The sequence below is a fragment of the Phascolarctos cinereus genome, unplaced genomic scaffold (genome assembly GCF_003287225.1).
Source record: "Phascolarctos cinereus isolate Bilbo 61053 unplaced genomic scaffold, phaCin_HiC Scaffold_1;HRSCAF=81, whole genome shotgun sequence".
Taxonomy (NCBI): Eukaryota; Metazoa; Chordata; class Mammalia; order Diprotodontia; family Phascolarctidae; genus Phascolarctos; species Phascolarctos cinereus.
In genome coordinates this window covers 47,425,266-47,451,796 of record NW_027555514.1, presented here as the reverse complement: position 1 = coordinate 47,451,796, position 26,531 = coordinate 47,425,266, and the positions used below count along the sequence as shown (strand labels likewise).

General features: G+C 38.9%; 1 protein-coding gene across 3 annotated transcripts in view; it reads right to left on the bottom strand.

Annotated features, from left to right (window-relative positions):
• Positions 1-2,628: 2,628 nt before the first annotated feature.
• The window catches only part of CDK6 (cyclin dependent kinase 6), a 269,773-nt gene continuing 245,870 nt past the window's right edge, over positions 2,629-26,531 (bottom strand). For 2 of the 3 annotated variants that reach the window (XM_020987412.1, XM_020987410.2), the window contains 3 exons: positions 23,877-23,927; positions 16,441-16,576; positions 2,629-14,283 (listed from right to left, as the gene is read on the bottom strand). In XM_020987412.1, coding sequence (XP_020843071.1) covers positions 14,137-14,283; positions 16,441-16,576; positions 23,877-23,927 — 334 coding nt within the window. In that variant the 3' untranslated portion in view covers positions 2,629-14,136. The remainder of the gene's footprint in view (positions 14,284-16,440; positions 16,577-23,876; positions 23,928-26,531) is intronic. The other variant, XM_020987411.1, reaches the window with a different exon arrangement.

The following is a 26,531-nucleotide window of genomic DNA, read 5'->3' as shown; positions in this document are numbered from 1 at the left end:
TATGCACTTTGAGGTTATTCATAAGAATGGTATATCTCTTCCTATTATTGCCTCTTGGATTCTGTTATTATTATATAGAAGTGCTGTAGTTTTTCACGAGTATTTTTTTAAGTCTGAAAATTTGGTGGATCTTGTCTCAAGCAGTATCTTTGCTGATTCTCTAGGATTTTTTATATAAACCATTATCCTATTAGTATTAGGACTGTCTTTGCCTCATAAAAGTAGTCTGGTAAAGTGCTTTAGTTCTCATTTTTTGAAAACAATTTGTGTAGTATTGGTATTAATTTCTTTAACAGTTGAGAGAATTGCTAATATAGTAGGACTAGATTTACCCCGCTCCCCCCCGCCCCCGCCTTTGGTAGTTTATTTACAACTAGTTCTATTTTTTCCCCCCGGAAATCAGATTATTTAAGATCCCTGTTTGGTCTTCTGTGAGCTTGGGTATTTTCTTTTTTTGAAGTTATTTCTTCCTTTTGTGTTCCCAGATTTGTTAGTATGTAATTGTGTACTGTAAGTTCTGATAATCCTTTTTATTTCTTTTGGTTTTGTTGTGATCTCATTTTGCTCACTGGAGATTTGATTATCCATTCTCTTTTTAATCAAATTGAGCCAGCTTTTAGTTCATCATTTCTATATTCTTTTTAATTTCCATTTTGTTGCTCCTCTCTTTTTCAATATCTCCTCTCTTGTGCTTTTTTCATTTGTTGGCACATTCAGTTCAATAGTACTCCTGTTTTCTCTTTTGTTAATGTATTTTTTAAGGATATAATTCCTTAGGGATTTTTTTATCTACAATCAAGAAATTTTGATAGTTTCATCATTATCACTTTCTTTTACATAATTACTATTTGCTTCTTTGATTTATTGATGTATTCTTTGACTCATTCATCATTTAGGATTTCACCATTAAGTTTTCATTTGGGTCTGTCTTTTGTCTTCTCCCCCCCCCCCGAATTAATGACTATTTTTTTTTTGCATTATGGTCTGTAGAGGACTCCCATGCCTTTTTATACTTATTCACAATGTCTCTGGACTTACAATTAGTTTTCACAAAAATTCTACGTGGTGCCAAAAAGTTTATTGTTTTAGCTGTCCCACATGGAAGACACCATGTTTTTTCACTCTACTTTCTTCCACAATTTGTTCAATTCTATATTGTTCCTTTTGTTTATATTTCTATTAGATTTGTCCAAAACTGAAAGGACACTATTGTATTACTGTCTATATCTTCTATTCCTGCAGGAGATAGAGAAAATAGAATTATTGACCCATGGTACAAATTTTCCCGTGTCCTTAATTGTGTAATTCATTACAACCCTCTTCTTTTCCCATGATCATTCTGCCCCCCTTGCTGTGGAATCTCCCTTTGTGTCCTTGTCCACCCATACTTCTAGCTATTAGTTGTCCCCAGAACCTCTGATTTCCCTTCACCTGAGGCATGATGCTGTCCATGGTGGCAAAACATTCTCTTAAAGGCAGTGGTCTCTACAAATTACATCCAGTTAAGAACCCCATCTCTCCTCATAGAACTTATCTTCCTTTCTTCATGGGAGCATTTTTCAGTGGGTGCCCTCCCACACCTGAATCAAGATTTCCTCCTTTCTTTCCACTCTGTTCATTACTTTCCTTTACCACCTCACCTACTCTCCTATGTCTCCTGTTTCTTCCTGAAAGGCTATGGGGATAATTTTTCCTTTATTATTTACCATAATTAACTCTGAAGTGGAATGCTTATCTGTCTCATTTCCTGTCTCACATGGCAAACTGGGCTTTTTTTTCTTACAGTCAGAACTCAATAAAGAATATTAAATGGACTTGTAGGGTGATTTCCTTATATCCTTTCTCAACATATTGCCTCTATGCTTCTTAAGCGCCATTTTCCTACAGACTACTCACTAACTCATGCTTGATTTCTAAATACTCTATTATTTTTCAGTCACCAAAGCTCTTCATAGTCTTGACTGTCTACTTTCAGTGGCTTTGCGAGTAGTATTAGCTGTCCTGAATGACACATTTAATTTGAAGGCTATTTAGAATTTAAAATGGTATTTATACTTGAGGAAATTATAGCTGTGCTCCTTGATGGCAAACATATAGGGAGGGCTCTAGCTCTGGACAGTTTTAGGAACCACCCTTTAGTTATGTAAAATACAAAAATAGAGAAAACACTGGAAGCGATGTGGTATGGTAGACTGGACCTGGAGTTTGGAAGACCTGGGTTAGGATCTTAACTCAGGCACTTGCTAGCTATCTGACCCTGAGCTGATCCCTTAACATGTATGGGCTTGTTTCTTCATCTGTAAAATGGAGGGGCTTAGACCCCATAACCACTAAGGCTCCTTCCAGCTCTAATTATTTGATCCTTTATGAAGTCAGTTTTACATTCTGAAGACGCTTATTTAGCAAGGGAAGCATTACAGGGCAGCAAGAACTTTCCTTCTCTAACTTCTCTCAGTAGCAATTTCAGATGCCAGAAAGCTCCCATAGGACACTGTCCTCCCAGATTATTTACTCACCTTTCTTTTCCCCATCTCTTGACAATTAATCTCACACTTACCACTCACTTTCCATTCTAAACTTAGATGGATAAAAGAAATGGGTAAATAATGATTCATCAACCAACTGAGATGAAGATCTACTATTCACTTTATTCCTTATTTTTGCTGCAAGGACAGAATTCATTCAAAAGAAATGTGTGAAACACATTTTGCCAAAATTTGTATTTATTCAGTACTTACTGTGACTGTACTCATCTTACATCAAAATAAAAGAAAAATATAGTTAAGACAGCGAATTTTTGAGAAAGCAGTTTAAAAATATTGCTGTTTTTGTTATTTTTATTTGCTATCAGTACTTTTATTGAAAGAAACTGTATGTATGGGATGATAAATATACAAACTACTTCTCTTTTATTTCAAATTACTTTGTGCATAACTGAAAACATTAATCTGACAATGACATTCCAATATTGATTTTTTAAAAAAACAATGAACCTCATCATTTGACAATAAATACATAACTTGGCTTTCTAGCACTGCCAGCAGTAAGACATCCAGTTCTAAAGGACTACTTACTTCTCTGATAAAATAAGTCTTATCTAATCCCATATCTGTGACCCTTTGAACTTTTTTCTGCCCGTTTTTCAACATTTGTGACCACTAATATGTGGCTACTCCTGAACTCCATTCTCTCCTCTCCATAAACTGTTCTAGAGAAATAAAACAATGAATCCCTTATGGTAAGGCACATGCTAGAAAGGGTATATTAGATCAGAAGAACCAAGGTAAAGGAACCCAAACTTAGGCTGATTTTGAAACAAAGATTCATATGAGGGTGCACTGAGTTTTATATACTACAGTTTGCTTTCTGTAGTTCTTGGGTATTACATTCCATTGAACAATAAATGCCATCTCTTCTCTTTCCTCGCAGGCCAGGAAGACTACAGATAAGCTGACCTATATCTCCAAATGCCTAGAGAGGGGAAGGCCAGAGCTTTCCACTTGGGTTGCCATAAGGAAGGAATGTTCTTTCAAAGAGAGTACTTCCCCTCCTAGGAGCTGTCCAAGGTAAATATACCAGAAAGGGGAATGTCACAGCTGTGCTATAGTTGTAGCTCCTTCCTACTCTTCCCCTTCCTATCTGTGGCCTGGGCCATTCTATCTTGAAGGGTTACACAGCTCAGCTATGCATGAGGGGAAGGGTTTCCCCCAAACCAATGCTGCAGCCATGCTTAGCCTGAGTAAAGAAGGCACCACAGTGGTCCTAACACATAGAGCCTCCTGTCAGGGCTCCCCTTTCCGCATCTCTGTACCCAGGGACAGAGAAGGGATAAGTCAGCATGAGAAAATGATAAAACAGCTAAATCTAGAGTAAAGTTATGTTCCAGGCAAGGCATCTTCATGCACCTCTTCTTTTAACAGCTAAACCAAAAGCACCAAAAATAGAGCCACTTAATAGCAATTATTAAGCACACTGAATGAAAAAAAATTATGCACCTTTTGAAGGAACAGTAATACACGCACCTTTAACATGTTTGTACCCTGATATTAAAATAGCAGAATGAATTTCAAGTATGAAGAAATATTGTGAAAGGATAGCCTGTGAATCAGTAGAAAAAGCAGCTTGGAATGTATGATTTGCACCCTTAGGGAAGTCTTCATCTTGGAGCAAAAGTCAAATTGGGCATTTTAATGAAATAATTTGATTTTAAATAGAGGATGCGGGAAAGTCATTGGAGTATGTTATCAACCTTAGATTCATATATCCTGGACCAAGAATTGGGAACCTTCTTTGGGCTGCTGTACAAGGTCAGAGGGGTTAGGAGGATGGAAGCAGGGCATAGAAGGCATGTCCACAACCAAGCATGGCATTCAAAAGCACCTCTTAACTGGGCCCCTGCTACCTGAGCAGGGGCAGAAGTAAATAAGGAAGAGCCAGCTCTGTGGGTAGCCCAAGACAATGGTGGGAAGCACAGGAAAGGGGCATGAAGGATGCCCAGAACAGTGGCAGGAATAGATGGAGAAAGAGATACAGGATTGCCCGATTGGCAGGGTGGTAGGCATTGGCTAAGCAGCGGGTCAGGCAGGGGATTAGAGAAGTCTCTTCTGGCAAGCAGGACCCCTGCCCCAGACATCACCAGAATAACCTCAATTTCAAACACAGAAACCAACGATTCAAGTGTATAATCCCAGAATTTTTTTCAACATTTACAATATTATCTATGATCAGAATACACTGAAAAAAAAATAAGCTTAGGTGTGTGACCTACAGTATTATAACCCTGAAAAAATAGTTTTGATTATGCCTTGTGGAACTGTAAAAACAAAATAACCCAAACCCCAAATATATTTTACAGTATAAATGTATTTCTACACATCTCAGAACAAATATCCTATAAAAATCTCTAGTGCTGGTACTCTCATGGGTACCAATATTGTGCTTCTCTTATCACATACTGTATCTCTAAACTAAAAAGCATGCTTTTCAAACTTTTAGATCAAAAATGAAATGCTAGAAATCTCTCAAGTTACTGAAATGTTGGGTATTACAAGTTGCCAAATTCTGGTTGAACATCATTCCACTTGCAATCCTTGTCTTCTTAATAACCAAAGACAACTACCTCTGTACAAATCCGAGTTCTCTAAGACCTTGAAACTTAGACCTTCTGTTCTCTGAAACATTCCAGAAACCCTAAGACACAATATCCATCACATATGGAAACTTCTTCTGCAGTAGCCTCACCCAGGGCTCTTTCTGTCAACAATATTATCTGTTTCCATTAACACATACAAGGGCACTTTATGATTCTGAAGGCGTTTCCCATAAACCCAGGCAAACTAAGGCACCAACTTAAGCATCTGTCCCCAATTGGCATTTTCTCAGATGGCAATCTAGGGAAGCTCCTAAATTAAGGCAGCACCTGGGATGGTTTTCTAACTTGAGTTTTTGTTTTTTGACTTTTTTTTTTTTTAACATTATGCTATATGTAAAGTTGACAGCAAAAACATTTCAAAGTCCTTTTTGTTAATTCCTTTGCCGATCTGAGAAAGGAAACTCAGGCGTAAAATGCTCTATCCAACCAAGTCCATTTTACTTATCTAATGCAAAGGTATGCAGCTTACTCAGGCACTTAGTTCTAAGTTCTTTCCACCTAGATTAGGTGCCCCTTTGATAATGGTAATTAACATTAAATGCACATGAAGTATAAAAGAGAAAGCTTTAAGGTTTTCTGTCTCCAGCTGTATTTTCACATGACAAGTATAATCCAGAAATAAATAACAACAAAGATTGATAGTAGAAATACCTTTCTGAATGCTGAATAGCTTTTAGAAAATACTGCCCACAGGTGGGCAGTCGGTCCTAGAGTTCTATGGATTCACTAGGACACTTATTACTCATTACAGCAAGATGCATGAATACATGCAAATAAAGGCCTATTGATATATATGGGTACACATCATCGAAAACCCAGGTTTGAGAGTGGAAATGAAATCTGGGATGGATTCAGGAGTATGAGCAATGTAGTCATTGCCACAGAGTGACCTGGGAAACCAGGTTTTATTATTTTGAAATGTCAAGTCAAATTCAAAGTGCTTTGGGATCACTGAAATATTGATGCTTCTGGTAACATAGTGAATATTTTTAAAGGACTAGGGGCTTCCAACCAAGGGCACAAAGAGGATCTTCAGAACATTTACCTAAGATAATAGATAGATACTATAGAAAAACAACAGAATAGTTTAGGAATGAAATAATGGTGGATTCTTTTAAGAAAATCCATTTATCAAACAATGTGAATCTTCCCCTGGTGATTCACCACAAAGTTCAGGTACATAAGAATATAGCAAGGTAGTTAAACATTCATTTAAAGATACTTAACTATTGGACATGGACAGAGAAGAGAAAGAAGAGAAGCAAAAATCACTTGTTATATGTCATGGCCAGTTAAGGAGCAAGCAGAAATAAAGATGATCTATGAACAGGTCTTCTGGGGCCATCTTTTATAGTTAAGCAAGAGCCATCTAAATAGAGAATGGTGAAAAGAAATCTAGCTTTCTTATAATTAGCCATTTTCTCTTGGGGGAGTGGGAAGCAAGCTCAGTTTGTAGACTTGCTGTTCCCAGACTAACAAACCTTGGGCAGAGTTGCAGTAACCACACCTCTTCAAAGTAATCTTTGCATAAATTTTGTGGAGATACTCTTTGGAGTCTGAGGAGGATTTTCTTTCTTAAACACTGTCCGATAGCTTTTCTTTCCCAAACATTGCCCAATAGTTGCTTCTGAGGCAGAAACAGCACCCATGGTATTTTGCTCAGGCTGGACTTTTTTCAAACAGATGAATGGGAGGTTGGTCTAATTTCTAGTCAGGCCTAGACACTGACTTCTCCACTAAGATGGCCAACAAATGCATCTTAATAAGCAATAAGCTCCTTAATAAGCTATAAGCACCTTTGAGGTGGAAGCCACTTTTGGATGCTCAGAACTGACCTAGACCACTTCCTTATCTGCTTTGGATAAGCTAAGGATATTCCCTTGGTCTTTCATTTTGGAATTGAAACTGGAAATCCACCACACTATGGTGGATTTTGAACAGTCCTTTAAGTCTGTCACCTACAGAAGATCAGAAACACTTGAAAGGAAGACATATGTAGAATACTTCCCAAGGAGTATTAAAAAGACATTACCTTATTTTAATTCCTATGAAGGAAAATGAACAAAAAATGGCTTTTGATTGGGTCATGTTCAAGAGTTGTGAACTTAAGCAATGGCTGGAAATCCTGAAAGTCAGTACAATTGCTTTTCTGCATTTAAACTGATCTTGCTGGGGAAGATGAACTAATTTTGGAGCATATGTGCCATAATGGATTTTTGTGCCAGTGCTGAGTTATTTCTTTGCTTTAAAGTCAAATTTTTAAAAAATAACTTTTCTTCTCAAAAAATTCAGTGTTTCTAAAATTATATTCTCAGGTACAATTTGGGAAAGAGTAATCATACACATACATACATAATCTATATTACATATAATCTATGTGTGTAACTATCTACCTGCCTGTGTACCACATATATATGAATCACAGATCCACTCCAATCTAGGATCTGTGATTTCACCCATGTGCTTGCTCTTGGGAAGAACTTTCCTTGACCAATGCAAATTAGTAGCAATTCTACAACTTAAAAGCTTTAGTTAGTTTCTTGGGGCACAGAGGAAACAAATGACCTGTAGGGTCACAGAACCAGTATATGTCAGAGTAGACAAATTCCTAAATTATGTTCACAGATTATAGATTAGAAAATGAACTATCTCATATTTCTCCCTAGTTCTGTACATTCTAATTGGAATACTGCAATGCAAAAATTGTTTATTGTCCAATATATTTGAGGGATTTCTCTCATATGGGACAGTAATGCTATAAAAATAGTTTTATATATTACTTTGTTGCATGATCTGATCACCCATATGCCCCTCTTTCTTCAGGGTGATGTGCCTTCATGTAGCTACCTAACAGCAAGGAATGTGAAAGTACTGAATTTAAAATGCATATCTCTCTCTCAAGAGGAATGGGCAGAGTGCTAAATTATCATCAAAGTCAGCCTGTGCTGTGGGGAGCTCCTTCTTTTATTAACAAATACCCACTGGCATAGAGATGACCTGGAAGGTCTCTCTCTTAAATGACCAAAGAAGGAATATTTTCTAAGTGTAATTTATAGTTATACAAGTAACTGAGAACTCCCCACCCATTTCTGGGTGATTTCAAACATTTTATTTATCTTGAAAAACAAATACCAGATAAAAATTAAATGAAACCAAGATTGGAGTCCAGAGGACAGTGTTTAAAAGCTTATTTATAGTCTTAGAATTTCCCAGATTTTTTTCCCCCGAAGTGACATGTTGGAGTATATGCTAGTACAAAATGAATAATCTCATACCTCTTAGTGTCAGTCTATAGGAAACAAAACAAGAACATTTTCCCTTTCCTTTCATACCCCCCCATGCTCTCTTCAAAACTGCTAAGGTTATACTAACATTCTCCTAGTGGTTCTGGATGGTTGTGAATCACAGAATACTGTGATGACCAAGAAATTAAGATGATAACTTAATTATCATTAATTAATGGTAAGTATAATTAAGCTGCTGTAGGTTGCCAGTGGAATTTGTGTCTAATAAGGACACAGAAGACATGTCAGTTAAATTTAAGGGAAGAATGGATGAGAATTAAGAAGATCAGAAGGTGTAGACTAGATTGTATTCACTCCAAGGAAATCATGGACTAATCAAAATCACACACATACACACAAAGTTCTAAAGACATGCTGGGATGGATTTTCAGCTACCATTTAGTTAGGCAGCTCTGACGAACCAAAGACCCAAGAAAGAAATATTAGTGTGCTGATGCTATTCCATTAATTTTTTTTTCTCCTTGAATTCACTGAAAAGGAATAAAAAGACAACCCCTTTGAAAAGCTGAATGATGATCCCTAAGAATCCAAACTAGACTGAGAGGAAATAATGCCATTTACAAGTCTGATCCTACTTTTTACAGTTTGCCAAAGATGCAGAAGTTTTATTATTATTATTATTATTGTTATCATTTTTGTAGCATATATACCAGCCAGTTAGGAAAGACCTAGATATAGATCTAAGCTAACAGGCTGAAAAATCTACTGTAGCATGGATGACTTATTCAACAAGAACATGGGTAGGCAAATGGAACACTCCATTTTGAAAATGATCATTATTTTCTTGCCCTTTTAAGAAGGAACACAATTACTGCTGGTCTATTGAAGATATTCCCACTTCAGAAGCTACTAAAGGCTGTCCATATTCAAATTGTAGTTAGGGCTATTTGGGGATGAGTTAATCCTGTAGACTTTAAGTTTATCAATACAATGCTTCAGTGCTCTGGTGAATGGTTTCAACTGTACATGCTGAGAAATGGAAAGGTTTCTGATTTTTGACTCAGTGGTATGTGTGCAAAACATCTTTTTTTCCATGGGATTGTCATTCCACCCTACAATTAACATTTTAAATTATGAGCCACAAGCTTAGTTTGAACTTTTTTTGGGGAGGAGCCACGAAATTACAGGCTGCCTCATTTTACTCAACTAATAAATGAAGTTAACTATGATAAAAACTGAACATCTGGGAACCTAGGATCAGTTTCTCCAAGAAGTTCTTTAGAGTATACTGAATTCAGGGTTCCCATTGGAATTTTAATTTATTCTTACAAAATATGTTAACAATATGTATTCTTTGATACAAACATGGCCTCTGGATACTTTCCTTTTTTCTTCTGAACTTCCTCTAACCTTCTCCATTGTTTTTATAACTCACCTTTTTACAAAAGTGTTTAAACAAATGACATCTTATTTATCTCTCAATTTAAAGGTTTCACTCTTCTAAAGAATCCTTCAGTAGCTAAGATTCTATAACAACATTTTCTTCCCAAGGTTCATTCCTTTTGTGAGAAAGAATGACCCCAAATGGCTAACAACAGTGGCCTCTCTAAGCATCGCCTGCCACATCAAACAATCTAACGGCTTCTGAGTTTTGATATACTCGATGTAACCTCAAGGGCTACACTTTGGAGAGAAATTGAAGATACGCGGTCTGGCATGTTTGATACAAAAATACTGGAATCTTCCAAGAAGGAAAAGGAAATATGCTGTCCTTGGTAAGCTGAATTTTAATGTGTGCCATGTTGTTAGGAAGTTTCACGTGATTTTGTCTCCGTGATGCAACAGGGATTGCTAATGCTGGCACTCTTATGCTCCACATGCAACATTTACCTGGGTGGAAGGTCCACAGTGTATAACCAAGCACCATAATGCTATATAATTTAAGGAGAAAAATATCTGGTATGTCTAAAAGAATTTCCTTAGCAAGGTACTGATACATTTCTGTCACAAACTAAAGAGAAATTTCTCAATAAAAAAAGGAACAAAACAAAAAAACCCCAACCAAACAAGATAAAAAATGGACTTCCCCAGTTGCAATACTGTACCTTTTTTATACAAGAGATCTTAAGTATGGTATGTCCTACAAGTTAACAAGATGGGAAGATTCTATTTTTAGGTTGGATAATTCTGATCTTTTCTGGTAAGAGCCCCCTGGGGGCCTAGAAGGCCTGAAATCCAAGATGCATGCTTGTTAAGAGTAAACTATGAGAGGAGAGGGGGCTGAGTCTGCCCACAAGATTCCTGTTCCTTGAACTCCCAAGTTTCCGTTGACTTCAGAGCAGAAACAAAATGGGAGACGCCCACCCCTTTGGCCTTAGTTTCCTATGAGCCTGTTTCCTTTAGGTTAGGTTTTTACCTCTTTGACATACCATATAATTCATAAGGAAAGACTGGACACCTGGCTTTGATTCATTGTAATTGTCCTGGACTAACCATAAAACTCTGCCCTGTGCAGTATTTTATCTTTAATTTGCTGCAGAAGCTTTTGGCAAAAGGCCGTGGCAACCCAGTATAAAACATTAGATAGTTCTCTTCCATTGTAACATGGGAAACATGGGTTCTTTCACCAGGCCAAAAGAAGTCATCTCACTTAACTTCAAATCTACCATGTATTTTTAATTTGTTACATGGGTTTTTAGATAAGGCTTAATGGGTATTTTGAGTTCTGACATGTCCCTGGCTTCTTAGCATTAGCAAAGCTCTGTGAAACAATGTTTCCCAAAAGAGTAACTAAAAACCCAGTGCTTCTCTGGAGGATTTGGGAAAAACCTCTCCTTGAAAGCAATAGGGCCTGGTGTGGACCCTCAATCAGGAAACAGCAAATATGGGAGGTGACCACCATAAGCACAAAATGACCAAAGAGTCATGCTAGCCCAATATATAAATTAACAGAAGAGATAAGGGTTTAAGTCTGACTGATGGGATAACACAAGAAGATGAATTGCTTTATCTTATTTTGTGTTACCAGGGTCTAATTTTGGGAAGGATGTTGGGCCAAAATATGTGTTTTTTAAAAAAAATCTCATTAAAAACTAAAAAATGAAGTCAATGGTAGTAAATGCTAGAAAGAAAAAGTAAACTTCCTAAGCCAATGAAAAAACAAAACACAAGAGCACATAGCACACCTGTGTTTTTTTCTCATGCTAACTTTGTGACTCAAACTTTTGCCTAAGAGATGGCTAGATGGAGGCTGACTTAGAAGCTCATGTAGTAGCAAGGAAGAAAGTTCCCTAATTCAAGTTTATGATAGGATAAAACAGGTCCTCCTCTTTGTTTTAACTCAGTGCCCCAAAGAAAAGCAAAATGTGTACCATTCTTGGTCATATTTGGTATTATTTAGACCACCTTCAAGATAATTTTATTTCAAGGATTAATACCAATGGCCAAAAACCCAGTTACTGATGTTGAAATACTGAAAAATATGTGAAATAATCCTAGACGCCGCCTCACTTTATTTCAAAGGAGAATTCGTCCTTTGTATCACTGAAGCAAACCAGTATGTGTGTGTATCTTATGTTTTAAAAAGTGATTCCCCAAACCCAAATGTCCTTTACTTTTTCTATAGTTTGATATATCTGCATACCCCAAGAAGCTGCATATTGTTATTTCTCAAGAATACTATAATGCTTTCTAAAGCACAAAAGTAGACATGCTGTCTTTCAGTCTGACAGGCTGGTATTTATCCATTCTTTAATAATTCTGCCTCTGAACATAATCTTAACTGATGTATATGTTCAAAGCAAGAGTCTAAAAGCAAAAGTGAGAGTCTACCTTATTTCTCCAAAGACAGTTGGTTGGCTATGTTCTTGCTATCAGACAATAGTCACTAGAAAACGGAGTGTGAGTGAGCAGAAGATTGAGGGGGTGCATGGCCATGACAGCAGCTATCTCCAAGGTTAAGGTGGAGGAACATGAAGAAGTAGGAAAAAGCAGACACAATATAAAGATCTCCATTCGTAGTAGGGGATCAATAGCCTAAGAACCAGGAGCAGGCTGAATGTCTTTCATAAAGGATCCCTAACCCGAACCAAAGAGCAAGAGGAAACACTAAGGAAAGATGGTCTACGCAATGGGAAGAAAACCTAATGTTTGCTTTTGTAGAGCAGAAAGTTATTCCTGAAAAGTAGTTAAAAGTTTTTTTTTCTTTTTGCCCTTTTAAAAAGACAAACGCTGTACTGAAAATAGATTGTGTTACCAAAGTAAAAATACTAAATTCTAGTTTCAAGCCATCTTCTCTACTGGTTTGTACATTTTTTTTTTTTGCTGGTGGCATAGAAGGACATGTGTACCCGACTCATCACCTTAAGCTACAAAAGCACAGGACCATGATGTACGATCCTTGAGAGGAAGAGCACTGAGGCCTGAATGAGGTGGTAGAGTTAGGGTAATGAAATTGCAATCTTATTCCATAGATAACAAGAGGTGTGTCTGACACATGAAGATAGTGTGTAAAATGACATAAGTAACCAGCTGGCAGTAATGTACATAGGCACTAGGAGGTAATATGCAATACACATTTTGCAAGTAAGGCAGTGCATTATAGAAAGTACAGTGTTAACATGTAGAGATAACGCTTAGGGCATTCCTGTAACCAGCTAGAAAAGAAGGATTCTCTCAACTAAAATAGGAAATGCTTTAAAAATAGAGACCTTACAAAATGTTTAAAAGTTGCAAACCAGAAAAAAAAGGCTCTCTTTTTTTGCCATTTTTGTTTACTTTTTTTTAAAAGAGGGACATTTCCTGAAGTCAATAATAAGTAGGGAAATGATTTTGGGGCCCTGTTTTGAGAGAAAAATAATTATGTTGTACAATCAAAACAGATTTGCATTGAATAAAATTAGCTTTCCAAAAAGGGCAGAAGATATTACATATTTTGAAATACTTCCCTTAAAGATAATCACAGGGGAGCTGGAAAGACATGGATGAATTTTTCAGTGTGCATCCACTTTTGTCTAGGTAGAAATAAACTCTTTCACTCCTTGTAAACGTACTGCATTTAAACAGAAAGGAGATGTTGTCAACACAGGCCCGTATTTCTCATTGGAGAAGCTCTAATTCTGGTATTTTCTCTTCAGTAAATAGATGCATCTGTATTCCATTCCCTTCAGCCTCTAAAAATTCAATTATTCTACGTAGTTAAAAAAATAACACTTTAAGAGATCACAAGCACACACACGCATACATACATGCACACACGCACGCACACACACACACACACACACACACACACACACACACACACACCCCTACACACACTCAAGAGTACCAAATCAGGCTTCAGCAGCTATAGAGAGATTACATCTGAAATCGGCAGTGACTGGATCATTCCTACTTCACTCTGGCAGCATTTGATGTTGGACAAAAGAAACGGCAGCAACACTGGTCAGCAGCTTCTCTTCATCTGGAGGTTTTTTTTTTGTGTTTTTGTGTTTTTTTGTCTTGCTTTTCCAGGTATTTCGAATGAACAAACAAACGAACAGACACACAAACATCAAGCTCAAAATTGCTTTTGCATTGATTTGGAAACAGTAAACTGGGCCAGTTTCCCGGGAGAAACAGATCGCCATCCAGAAGAGAGAGGCCAACCCTCCAGAAGCCCAGATGTGATCAGTGGCCGCTCGGCCTCCCCCAGGAGGTAGCCCCCTCAGTCAACAGTTCAGCTCTAGAGAGTTGGTCGCCTCAAGCACTGTTCCCCTCACTGCTGCTTTGGCTGGGGGATGTCCGAGGGTCCACATTCTCATGAGGCTTCTCTACATCATGGAAATACGGGTGAGACAATGCACCACAAGCCGAAATTCTCTTTGCTGGGTTGAATGTCAAGCACTTCTGTGGGGAGAGAAGAAAGGGGGGAAAATCCCAATAAAACATATAACAAATAACTTAAATGCAACACCTATATGTGTAAATATATTTGCTGATGTACGTGGAATGACAATCAACCAAGAGTTCTTAATGTTTTCTGTTAGTCGTGTTTTTTGATACGTAAAGTACACAGGATTGTAAAGGAAACCAATTCTACTGAAATGCAGTTATCAAAATATAACTGCCCCTTCCCCCCCAAAATCCAGGCCCACAGACCCTCTGCTAGAAGGTTGATTTTAAAAGCAGCAGCATCAACAAAAAAACATAATAGAATGTAGCTGTCCAAATGGATAGAGTCTTTCGAAGGCGTGACCTTGAGAGGACATATACTTATGATATATGATAATTTCACACACAAATGTGAAGGAGAGGCAGGATGGCTCAGCGCATAGAGAGCCAACTTATAGTCTTAGACCACTGCCTGGGGCAATGAGAGTTTATATCACAGTATACTAAGGTGTATTCTACACTATACCATACCATACCATACCATACCAAACTATACTAATCTCTAATATCCTAGAGCTTAGTGTGGAGAGGCTTGTAACCCAAAAGGCATTCACAAGGTGATGAATTTTTTTGGCCACAGCAACTTGTGAATTCTCCCACTAAGGAAGGTAGGGAGGGGCTATGATCTGCCATTTTGGCATGTGAGATAAGCCCCAGAAAATACGTTCAGAGGATGTGGGTTGGGAAGGAGACCTTAGATATCAGCCAGGGAAAAACTAAATGAGGGAAAGGGGAGATGTATTTCAAGAAATCATTTTTGTTAACTAGAGGGCCTCTGCACAGATTGTCTATCCCTAAACCTGGCATGTTCTCCTTATTCACTTCTGCTTCTTCCTTCAAGACTTCATTCCAATGCCATCTTTGGCAGAAGGCTTAGTCCCTTCCCCCACCACAAGTGCCTTTCCATTTAAGGTGGCCTTGTATCTGCCCTCTATCTATTATCCTATCTATCTATTTATCTCTCTCTCTCTATCCTATCTCTTTAGTCTATCCATCTATTTATCTAGTCCAATTATCTAGTCCATCTATGTCTGTCTATTTATCTATCCGTCCATCTATCCGTCTATCCTGTCCATTTGTCTGCCTATCTATATCTCTATCTCGTCTATCTATCCTGTCTATTCATTCTATCCATCCAATGTCTGTCTATTTGTCTATCTATCTATCCATCTCATCTCTACATATTTATTTACATCTTGACGTGCTTTCTCCTTCATTAGAATGCAAATTTCTTGAAGGCAGGGAATGTTTTTTGTTCTTTCTTATTTCTAGTCCCTAGCACAGTATTTGGCATACAGTAAATGCTTCATAAATACTTGTTGATCAACTGAGAAGTGCTAGGCTCAGTGGTTTCTACCGGCTGACAATATAAGTGCTACCAGGCCCCTTTAAACTTCAGGGCCCTTGGGCAGAACTTAATCCTAGTGCTGACTCTAGCCATCATGCGCTCTTTTAAAGTACTTAAGAATAAGGGTAATCAGAGGCAGCTGGTGGTGCAGTGAATACAGTTCTGGCTTTGGAGTCAGGAGGACCTGAGTTCAAATCCATCCTCAGACACTTAATATTTACTAGCTGTGTGACCCTGGGCAAGGCACTTACCCTGATCGCCTCACCACACCCTCAAAAAAAAAAATTAAGGGTAACCAGCAGGTTACTACAGAGTTAATACTGTTTGAGTGGGGGAAAGAAATCCCTTGTTGCAAACATTCTCTGAGTGAAGGCAATTCTAGAGGGAAGTGTGGGAGGCAAGGCAGGTCAAACTGAACCTTGGGAGTAGTGGAGCCAGGAAGCTGATGGTCCCCCTGCCCCAGGCACTGACCACTTCTCCTGCTTCCTGAGGTGTGGAGTTTCTGCTGAATAATCTGGCTGTTTCATCAAAGTCTTCATGCTTCGTAGACATTTTATATATTTAAAAAGAAAAAGAAAAGCCTGCTTCTCTGTGGGCTCTGAATCCAGACCTGCAGCCCCACTATAACTCCGAGGTCGACCGTGGCCGCTGCCTCTCCTCCCGGCTCTGCTAGAGCCCAAAGGTTCCTCGGGCCCTTGTCCACCCCACCCTCTGCATGTCTGCTGTGGTTCTGATCTGGCCTGCTCACACACAGAGGCACTTACCATAAGTAAGTCTTTGCCTAGCTCATCAATATCTGTTACAAACTTTTCGATTGGTTGGGGAGATTTTGCATTAAAAGCCTGCCTGGGGAGGGCCACATCATTTGGCCAGTCTTCTTCACCTGGAAGTCCAATGACACTGGAAGAGAGACAAACGTGAATGTCAGTTCTGGTCAGAGCTGGACGCTGCCGCTGCTCTAGCAGATATGCACCTCTAACCCCCTCCCTCTCCCCAGTTTAAGACCAAAAAGAAAGCAGTCTGATGTTCAGAATGAAGCATTGGAGGACGATAAACTTAAAGCTAGAAGGGACCTTAGAGGTTTTCTAGACCACCTCCTTCACTTTACAGGTGAGGGAACTGAGGCCAAGAAAGATTATGAGACTTGCCCACTTAGGAGCATTAAAGAGGTTTTCGGGAATAATTTCATTTCTATTAGGGACACAGAAATGGGAGGTAGCATGGTACTGTGGAAAGAACGAACACTAACTCTGGAATAAAAGGTTCTGGGTTCAAATGTCTCCTGACACTATCTCTGTGACCTTGGCAAAGTCATTAACCTCTTTGCATCTCATTTCTCATGAATGGGTTAGATATGAAGGGCTCTGAGTTCCCTTTGGGCTCTACATCTGATTCCAAATTGCCCTCCTAGATGACGGGTTATAGGAGACAAAAATTGAGGGTAATACTCACAGGGAATTGTAAATGTCCTAAAAATACTTTAGTGAGAGACATCATATAAGTAGTATGTTATATAAAAGATACCATCTAAGTTATAAATTTACAACTGTCAGAGGACAAACCTGCAAACATTTAATGATGGGAGAACATGTTCAGATACGGTTATATGCATTTTTAAATGGAGACAAACATACCAGGTCGTTTAGATCTCCCTATCTTGCCCAGGCTGAAAGGGCAGTGGTCACTCACAGGCCCAATCCCACAGATGATCAGTAGGAGGTTTTGAGCTGTTCTGTTTCCAACATGCACCTTATTTACTCCCTCCTTAGGCAGCCTGGTGGTACCCTGCTTGAGGGGGAGGGTGTGAAGCTCACCATATTGGTGCTGGACTAAGAGAAGATGTTCCAGAGGTACTTTCTTTTCTTAATCACACCAATGATGAATGTTCAGATCTCCAAAACTCAACTGAAGCAGGACCCCTTTGGACATCAGCATGCTATTCTATGAATTTGGAGCTGCTGCGGGGGGGTGGTCTGACTATAACCCCCAGAACAATTACATTAAAAATCCAGATTCATCACTGTAAGACCCAATGGCATAGGTCATATCCTGTGCCCAGAATACTCTTAGGAAGGAACAAATTCTGTTGTACTTGAAATACATATTGGTATTCAAAAGTGAAAGAACTGTTAGATAAAGTGGAATTGGCTATAAGATAAAGAGACATTCATTGGTTGTAACTGAGTTCATTCTTTATTATACTCTTAAGTCCCTTTCCTTGGACATCAGTTCTATAGGAAGGAAATATTTCTCACTTTAAGCAAACCAAACCAAAACCAAAACCAAACAAGAAACCAATGAATTAATACCATATTAAAAAGCTGGACTAATTTGCTTCCTTTTTTTTTTCTTTTGAGGCAATCAAGGTAAATAGACTTGCCCAGGGTCACACAGCTAGTAAGTGCTGAAGCTGGATTTGAACTCAGGTTGTCCTGACTCCAGGGCTGGTGCTTTATTCACTTCACCACCTAACTGCCATTTAATCTGCTCCCCTTGAACATGTATTTTAGGGCACATGTTAGTGATATGATGCTGTATTATTTGGAAATTATTTTTGCTGGCTGATGAAGAGCTAGCTTCATTATGAAGTAAAAAGAATAGGGATAAATAAGAGGTAGCATGGAACTCAGAAAAGAACCATTTGCTATTACAGACTGGATTTGTAAGCTGGGCATTGGTAAGCCTTGTTAAGGATGAGAAATGCTGGGTTCATGGTTATTAAAACCAAAATACTTTTTAAAGCATTACTTTTTTTTAATGAACAAAAAAAATTAATTTTCTTTCTCATTCACCCCCCCCACCATTGGGAAAACAACAACATTAACAACAGCAAAGCTTTGTAACAAATATACATAGAGAAGCAAAACAAATTTTCACACTGGCCATATCCTGGGATGTGCTGGCAAATATTTAACAACTGGGTCTCCAAAAATGCAAGACGTACTTTTAAATGTAATCTGAGTTATTAACATTTTCTCTATCACTTTCCTAAGTCTAAATAATAAAGCAAACAATAAATCAAGATCTGTAGCATTTGCTGATTTCCAAAGTATAAATGTTCACCCTGAGAATTTAACAATTGGCTCCAGCACACCCCTGGCCATGTCCAAATAGCGTATGTTTCATCTGCTCTGAGTCTATCACCTCTTTGTCAGATGAGAAGCATGCTTGGCCATCAGTTCTCTGAAATCAGGGATGTATACCGAGAATAATAGTTTACAAATGGCACTGACTGTGTGAAGTCATTGTCCTCAGGCACGTGTTTATAGGCATACTGAATGTATATGTGGAAGCATGCTTTTTTCATGGAGGAATGTATCTTCTCATTGATCCACTTTAAGGCTTTTCATTATTCTTGAGATCTTGGCACGATCATCCTCTTCCTCATCTTTTACCTAACATCTCAACTCTTGGATCTTACCTGGCAGCTGGGGCAAATGGCATTATGAGTACACCCTGTACAGGTGTGTTCCTGTGGCAAATGCGAGGTCAGGACACCCTACACCTGGCCTTGCTCAGGTGCAGCTGAACTGAGTAATTACAGACTGAGCAAAGAATCAAAGACTTAAGAGAGAGAGAGAGAGAGAGAGAGAGAGAGAGAGAGAGAGAGAGAGAGAGTGTGTGTGTGTGTGTGTGTGTGTACATATACACACACACACACTTAAGTGATCAGGAATGACTGGATTACAACTGCATGAAAATATGCTCGGATACCAAGGTCTAGAATAGGAATTACTAAGAGAAAAAGAAATTCCTCTGATATTTCAAAGATGTGAGTAGGCAATCGTGTGCCATCTATTAAGACTGAGCATGCATAAACAAAGTTGAGCACTGCAGGAAAACTAAACTTAAAAACAAAAGAATTAAGAATCATTGTGAATTATTAAAGAATATGTTCACATAGAAGAGGAAGGAGAGGGGATATTTTCTGAATTTAAAGTTTTAAGATATTTTCCCCTCCTTTTGCCTAGCCTCTATTCTTTCAACAACTTTTACAAAGGTATCACCTATCAGTACAAAGTCTCTTATCGGTAGGACTTTCTTCAATATTCTTTAATGGAATTAAGCCTAGAGAAAACCAAGCAATGTGGTCATCCATTTCATAGCTAGGGCATTCACAATGGTTTTTTTCTTTGGGTGTGTGGGGGAGTTGTAGGGATTTATTAGATCTGGGATTTCACCAGTGTAGCATTAGAAAGTTGCCTCAAGTGTATACCTTTTGACCTAGCAATAACACTTCTAGGGCTACATCCCAAAGAGATCATACAAATGGGAAAAGGACACCCACATGTACAAAAATATTTATAGCAGCTCTTTTTGTGGTAGCAAAGAATTAGAAATTGAGGGGATACCTATCAGTTGGGGAATGGCTGAACAAGTTGTAGTATATGAATGTAATGGAATACTATTGTACTACAAGAAATGATGAACACGCAGACTTCAGAAAAACCTGGAAAGATTTATATGAAGTGATGCTGGTTGAAGTGAGCAAAACCAGCAGAACATTGTACACAGTGCGTATCGTATGATGGCTAACTTTGATAGACTTATCTCTTCTTAGCAACGCAAGGATCTAAGACAACTCCAAAAGACTCATGATGGAAAATGCTATCCACATCCAGAAAAAGAACCATGGAGTCTGAATGCAGATGGAAGTATACTATTTGCTCTGTCTCTTTTTTGCTTCTTTTTCCTCATGGTTTCTCCCATTGGTTCTAATTCTTCTTTACAACATGACTAATGTGAAAATAGGTTTAATATGAATGGATATGTTGAGCCTATATCAATTTACATGCTGTCTTGGGGTGGGGGGAGGGGAGAGATGGGGAGAAAATTTGGAACTCAAAATTTTAGGGAAGTGAATGTTGAAACCTAAAAATAAACAAATAAACAAATTTATTATTAAAAAAAAAAAGAAAGTTGCCTGAAGAAGGGGTTGAACTCAGGTTTTTCTGACCCTAATGTTTTCTTTTCAGTCACTATAAACACTGTCTACTGGAAAGAACAATAACATTTATCTATCTATTTATCTATCTATCTATCTATCCATCCATCTATCTGTCTATCCATCCACTTATCTATAGACATTATCATCTGAAACACAGAGAAAGGAAATACATGACTCGTCAAGATCCCTGATAAGGCCAGTGGCAGGAGCAAGGCTCAGAACCCAATTCTCTTAATTCTTGGTCTAGCCCTCCTAAAACCATGTTACAGGGTGCTTTTCTTCAAAAAAATGCTTTCAGTTTTTCAAAAGAAATGTAAATTTTCTGAAACTCACCAAGTTATTTTCTCTCTTTAAGGATACCTAAACAGAGCTCTCTCTTTTGTGGTAAAAGTTATCTAGTCTCCTGTCAACTTCCACCGCCAATATATAGGAGAGTGGTGACATTCCGATAGGCCCATGCCCAGGACCTTGTACCAAGCTGCACCACTGAGACAACTGACTGCTGCTTCTAACAGCTGCTATTCACCCTGGTAAGTCTGATAGTACACAGAGCTCCACAGACTGGACTGTTGGGGGCCTAGGGGGGCAGGGGGAAAGAATTCTTCAAGTACATTGCAAATGACACTAGGGTGCAGTATTGGCCTTTTTTTTTTTTTGACTGTTAGGGCCTTTAGAGTCTGCATATTAAGGGTAATAATTAGAATATCAATGTCTATGAGCAAGTGGCAAACACCAAGGAGCAAAAATATACTTTAAAGGAACACTACGGAAAACTTGACCATTATCCACCCTCTCCCTTCGACATCTTAGAGCTGCCAGGATTTGCCAAATTGGGAATCCGCTCGCAGGCTTGAAAAATCTAAGGACTTCAATCTGTCCTGTCAAATTTCTTTTCTGGTCCTTCTCATTGGCTTCATCCACTAACAATATTAAACTGACTGATAAACTAAAAGGTTGATAGCCAGATACTGCCACCAGGTGACCTGAGGCATCAGCGAGAGGAAACAGAGGGTCTTCAGCGTTCAGTATATGCAGTTTCAGGAAAGGCCATGTTTTCTCTAAGTCAGAGGTTCATGAACTTCTTCAATAAATTTGGTTTCCTTTGTAATCTTATGTATTTTGTACATTTAAAACTAGTATACTGGAGAAGTCCATCAGTTTCACCAACTTGCAAGGGGGTCCACAACACAAGAAAGGTTAAGAACTCTAAGCAGAGGCCTTGGGAGCCATATGTAATTTTCTAATACTCTTTATACAAGGACTCTGTCCTTTTTCACTGACCATCTCTCATCCCTAGAACGCTTTCCTTCCTCATCTTCACCTCCCGGCTTCCTTTAAGTCTCAGCTAAAGTCCCACCTGCTACAAGAAGCCCTTCCCCATCTTCCTTAATGCCACTGCCTTCCCTCTGCTGATCACCTCCAATTTATCTTGCACACACCTTTTACGAACATTGTTGTGCCCACATCATCTCCTCCATCAAACTGGGACATCTCTGAGAGCAGGGACCTTCTTTCCTCTTTCTTTGTATCCCTAGGGCTTATCAAAGTGCCTAGCATGTAGTACTGTTGTTGTTAATAATAAATGTTGATTGACTGAGAAGACATACACTTTGAGCATACTGAGCTATTATAAGGTAAGATGACTGGGATTATGCACTGGAATGCTCAAAGAAGGGAGAGAGAGAGAGAGGAGAAGCCAAGTTTAGAGAATAACACTCTCAAGCCTGCTACACTGAACTCATGAGTCTTAGAAAAGTATTTAACATCCTCTGTGGGACTGCATGTTTCGGTGGCCCCCCATGTAATGCTGAACCTTGCTTGTATGAGGGTTAAGCCTCATACAAAATGACAGTGAATGGAGCTGTGAGAACATCACCAATCTGCAAATGGATGAAGCAGGTGTACATAATGGGTCCCTCTGGATGGAAACTAATTTAAATGGTGACACTGGAATACTTCTGGTCCTGCTGCTAATAAGCTGGACGCTTTTCCAACTGAACAGATTAAAAATATGTATCCAAAGTCATTGACATGGTATATCCAGGAACTGTCAGAGGTCAAGTCTGAACTGTTCTCCAACTGTTTCTACGTATATATCTCCATTCCCTTCCAATCAGAAATGGGTTCTGCAAGTGCCCAAGTCTAGAGTTAAAAAAAAAAAGGACTATGACCACACATTACATGCATGTAGACATACACTATACATGTATTCAAAGTTAGCAAAACACCACACAACAGATATAGTTGGGTGGAAAGGGCAATGGACTTGGAGCCAAAGGTCTTGGATTCATGTCTCAATGCTGTCACTGTGTGACCTGGGGTTAATCAATTGATCTCTCTGGGCCTCAACTTCCTATCTGTAAAATTTGACTTTTAAGGTCTCATCTTGATCTAAGTATATGAGCGAGAATCAGGATTTGAACTGGAAGCAATCTTTTAGGCTTGACTTCTCTAGGGTTCTCTCATCAGTAAAATAAGAGCGGTGGGTTGAATGATCTCTTAAGGTCTCTTCTAGTTCTAAATCTAGAATGCTGGCAATTGAAGGAAGGCCTCGGTTTCCTCATCTGTACAATGAGGGAGTTGGATGGGATATTCTCTAAGCTCCCTCGTTTACAATCCTATGATTTCATCCAAATCCTTTAATTTTACAGTTGGGAAATGTGAAACAGAAAAATTAAGCAGCTTGTTCAAGGTCATCTAGCTAGTTAATATCAGAACTAGGACAAGAAAGCAGGCCTCCTGAGACTTAGTAACAGTGCTCTGGAAACCCCCCCCAAAAAAAAACAAGAGCCTATATATGGTACCCATCAGAGAGCTCCCTAGGCAGGGAATGTGTGTATGACATCCTTAGCATGAAGAGCTCAGATGGAGTAATGGAGGTCAGGCTGGCAGAGAAAATGTTCTAAAGGCTAACAAATCAATTAAAGCTGCCCAGCGATGGCGGCCGAGGAGCAAGAACAGCAAACACATTGACTGGACTTACAACAGTCAAAACAGGGCAGCCGGATCATGGGCAAGACCTAGGAAAAAGAGGCAGAAGCCAATGTCTGACAGGCTCCCCAGAGAGTACTGGCTCCCCTCTCCCCACCTGCCACAAGCCCCACATATGACTTGGCTTTTGTGCTGCACAGTTACGAACACCATCAACAACAACATTTTTGAAAATGGAGGTGAGATGGACACTTATTTTCATGGATGACAGACGAAAGCCACTGTGATTTTCACTGACATAACACTTGGGTTACTACTTACTCCAAGATTTTTCCTAGTTGATCAACATCTGAACTTCCACGAAAAAGAGGCCTAAAAGAATAAAGAAATATTTAAGCATGGGATTTTCTCATATTATATTTCATTTCTATTGTCATCACAATCTTTGAACAGAATGAAAAATATTCTTCACAAAAGGGAAAGCTGAAGCAGTAAAAGAGCATTCCAGAAGTATTTTGTACGCAATTTTGGTAAGTGAGTACTTCACCCCAGTGAATGCTGATGTTACGGCTTCTCTTGTACTTTCAAACCCAAGGAGAGCTGGTTGTGGTGGCATACCTATAATTGCTGCTACTGGGAAGACTGAAGCCAGTGGACTGCCTGAGCTCAGGAGTTCTGAGTTTTAATGAGCTAAGCTGAGCCGGTGCGTGGTTACAGCGAGTACCCTTCTGGTGAGCTACTAAGAGTGGAGGACCACCAGGCTGCCCAACGAGGGGTGAACTGGCTCAGGTAAGAAACAGAGCAGGTCAGAGCTCCTAAGCCAGTTAGTAGGGGGATCATGACTGCAGCACAGCCACTGCACTTTCAGCTTGGGTGAGATAGGAAGACCCAGTCTCAGAAATACAAAACAAAACAAAAAAGAACAAAACCACCACCCCAAAGATAGAACTGATTTCCCAATTTCCAAAACCAGTGGGCCCCTCAGAAAACAATTCATTTTCATAATCTTTAAATGAGAATCCTATGTTTAACCAATTCAACAACAACTATTTTCAAGCCTTAATTTTCCCCACCACTAAAGCACGGGAACTTGGGGCTATTTTAAGATGGCTCATTGTCGTGTCATCTTCTCGTTCAAACAGTTGCTAAATTTTGCCGCTTTTTCTATTTCCAGAACTTGAGAGACCACTTTTTTCACTGCTCCCCTCAACTGATGATGGTAACAAGTTGTCTTTATACACATTATTCTGCCCACATTGGTTCCCAACTTGGTATTTTACAGTGACTACTCATTTAAAATATGAAACTCTCCCATATGGGCTTCTAGCATCCTACATATGTCTTTTTTTTGTCCTGCTCATTATTTCCTCACCAGCTCTCTCTGGTTTATTCAAACTAATTTTCCTATGTTTCTCCATGTTCTCTGGTTTTTGGCTCAGTGCCGTGTCACCCCTCCCACCATTCTCCCATGATTTTAAAAGCCTCTTCTTAGCTAATCCACCATCCTATTATTCATGAGACCATGTTCTTCAGGAAGTCCTCTTAGACTAAGAAAGAGAGTTCATTGAGCAAGAACAAGAACCCCAGTCTTCTAACTGCTTCCAAGTTCTAGGTCTTCCTTCTACATCAGTGGTGTCAAACTTAACTAGAAAGGATCCCAGTGGGCTGCATATTAGCTTAGAAAACCACAACTTAACATTATCTATCTCATATTGTGCTTTTATTTATTTTGTTAAACATTTCTCAATTACATTTTAATCTTGTTCTGCCCTACTTGGGGAGTTTTTGCAGGAAGGTTGGCCTTGAATTTGCCATCTCTCTACACAATGTCTCTTGCAGCTGACCCTTCTCTTCACTTACCCCAAAGCCATCCCACTTCAGATATTCATCTCTTCTTGTTTACTTGTGGTACCTACTACTTTATCTTTTTTATTACTGCCCAAATAATGTCCCCAATTTTCTATTTTTATGACCAAGTCATTACTCTACTAAAAACACTCAGGGGCTCCTCAATGCTTAGTGTATCAACTTCTGATCATGGTTTAAAACTCTTCACAATCTGGCCCTAACCTACTTGTCCATTCTTACCTCCTATGGCTCCCTTTAATGGAGTCTTCATTTTAGAGTATAACAAAATTTTTGTTCTACCCATCTCTATATGCTTTGGCTCAAGCTCTCCTCAGTGTCTAGAGTGGACTTCTCCATTATTGTGTTAAAGACCCTTTCTTAAAGCTCCAAAGCAATCAGGCTTCCTCAATAAAGCTTTCTTAACCCTGCCTCTGGGTAAAAATGAGCTCTCTCTCCTCAATTTCTCAATATTCCTTTGCTCATACTTCTCCTTTACACTTAGCTCACTTTACTTTGTAGTATAGGTATTTGTATGGTACTTATTTTTGTATCCTCAGCCTAGCATGGTTTTTTGTACACAAGTATTTAACAAATATTTGATCAAGATGCCAGTATTCCAATCTTATCTTCCAGTTCTGTCCTAGATTTCCAAGTATAGTGACAGCATCTCACACTGGTCTAGCTATGGGGTTTATTGCAAGTTTATAAACTAATCTGGTAGACAACAGATACTGAATATGTATGTGTATTTATCCACTAATCTTTGCCTTACCACCATCACCCTAAGTTTCCATATCAGATCTGGTTTTAGAGAAGAATGCAGTACATATTGGATGTAGAGTTTTATAGGCTGATTCTTTTTTAAGGCAATTGGGGTTAAGTGACTTGCCCAGTGTCACACAGCTAGTAAGTGTCAAGTGTTTGGTCTGAGGCTGGATTTGAACTTGGGTCCTCCTGACGTCAGAGTCGGTGCTCTATCCACTGCACCATCTAGCTGCCCCTATAGGCTGATTCTGAATGGCCCAAGAGAGTAAGAGTGTATGAGGTTTTATATTGAAGCAGCTGAAGCAATTATAATTTTTTTTTTTACACAAATGCACCAATTCAAGATCAGTAGATCCCAACCAC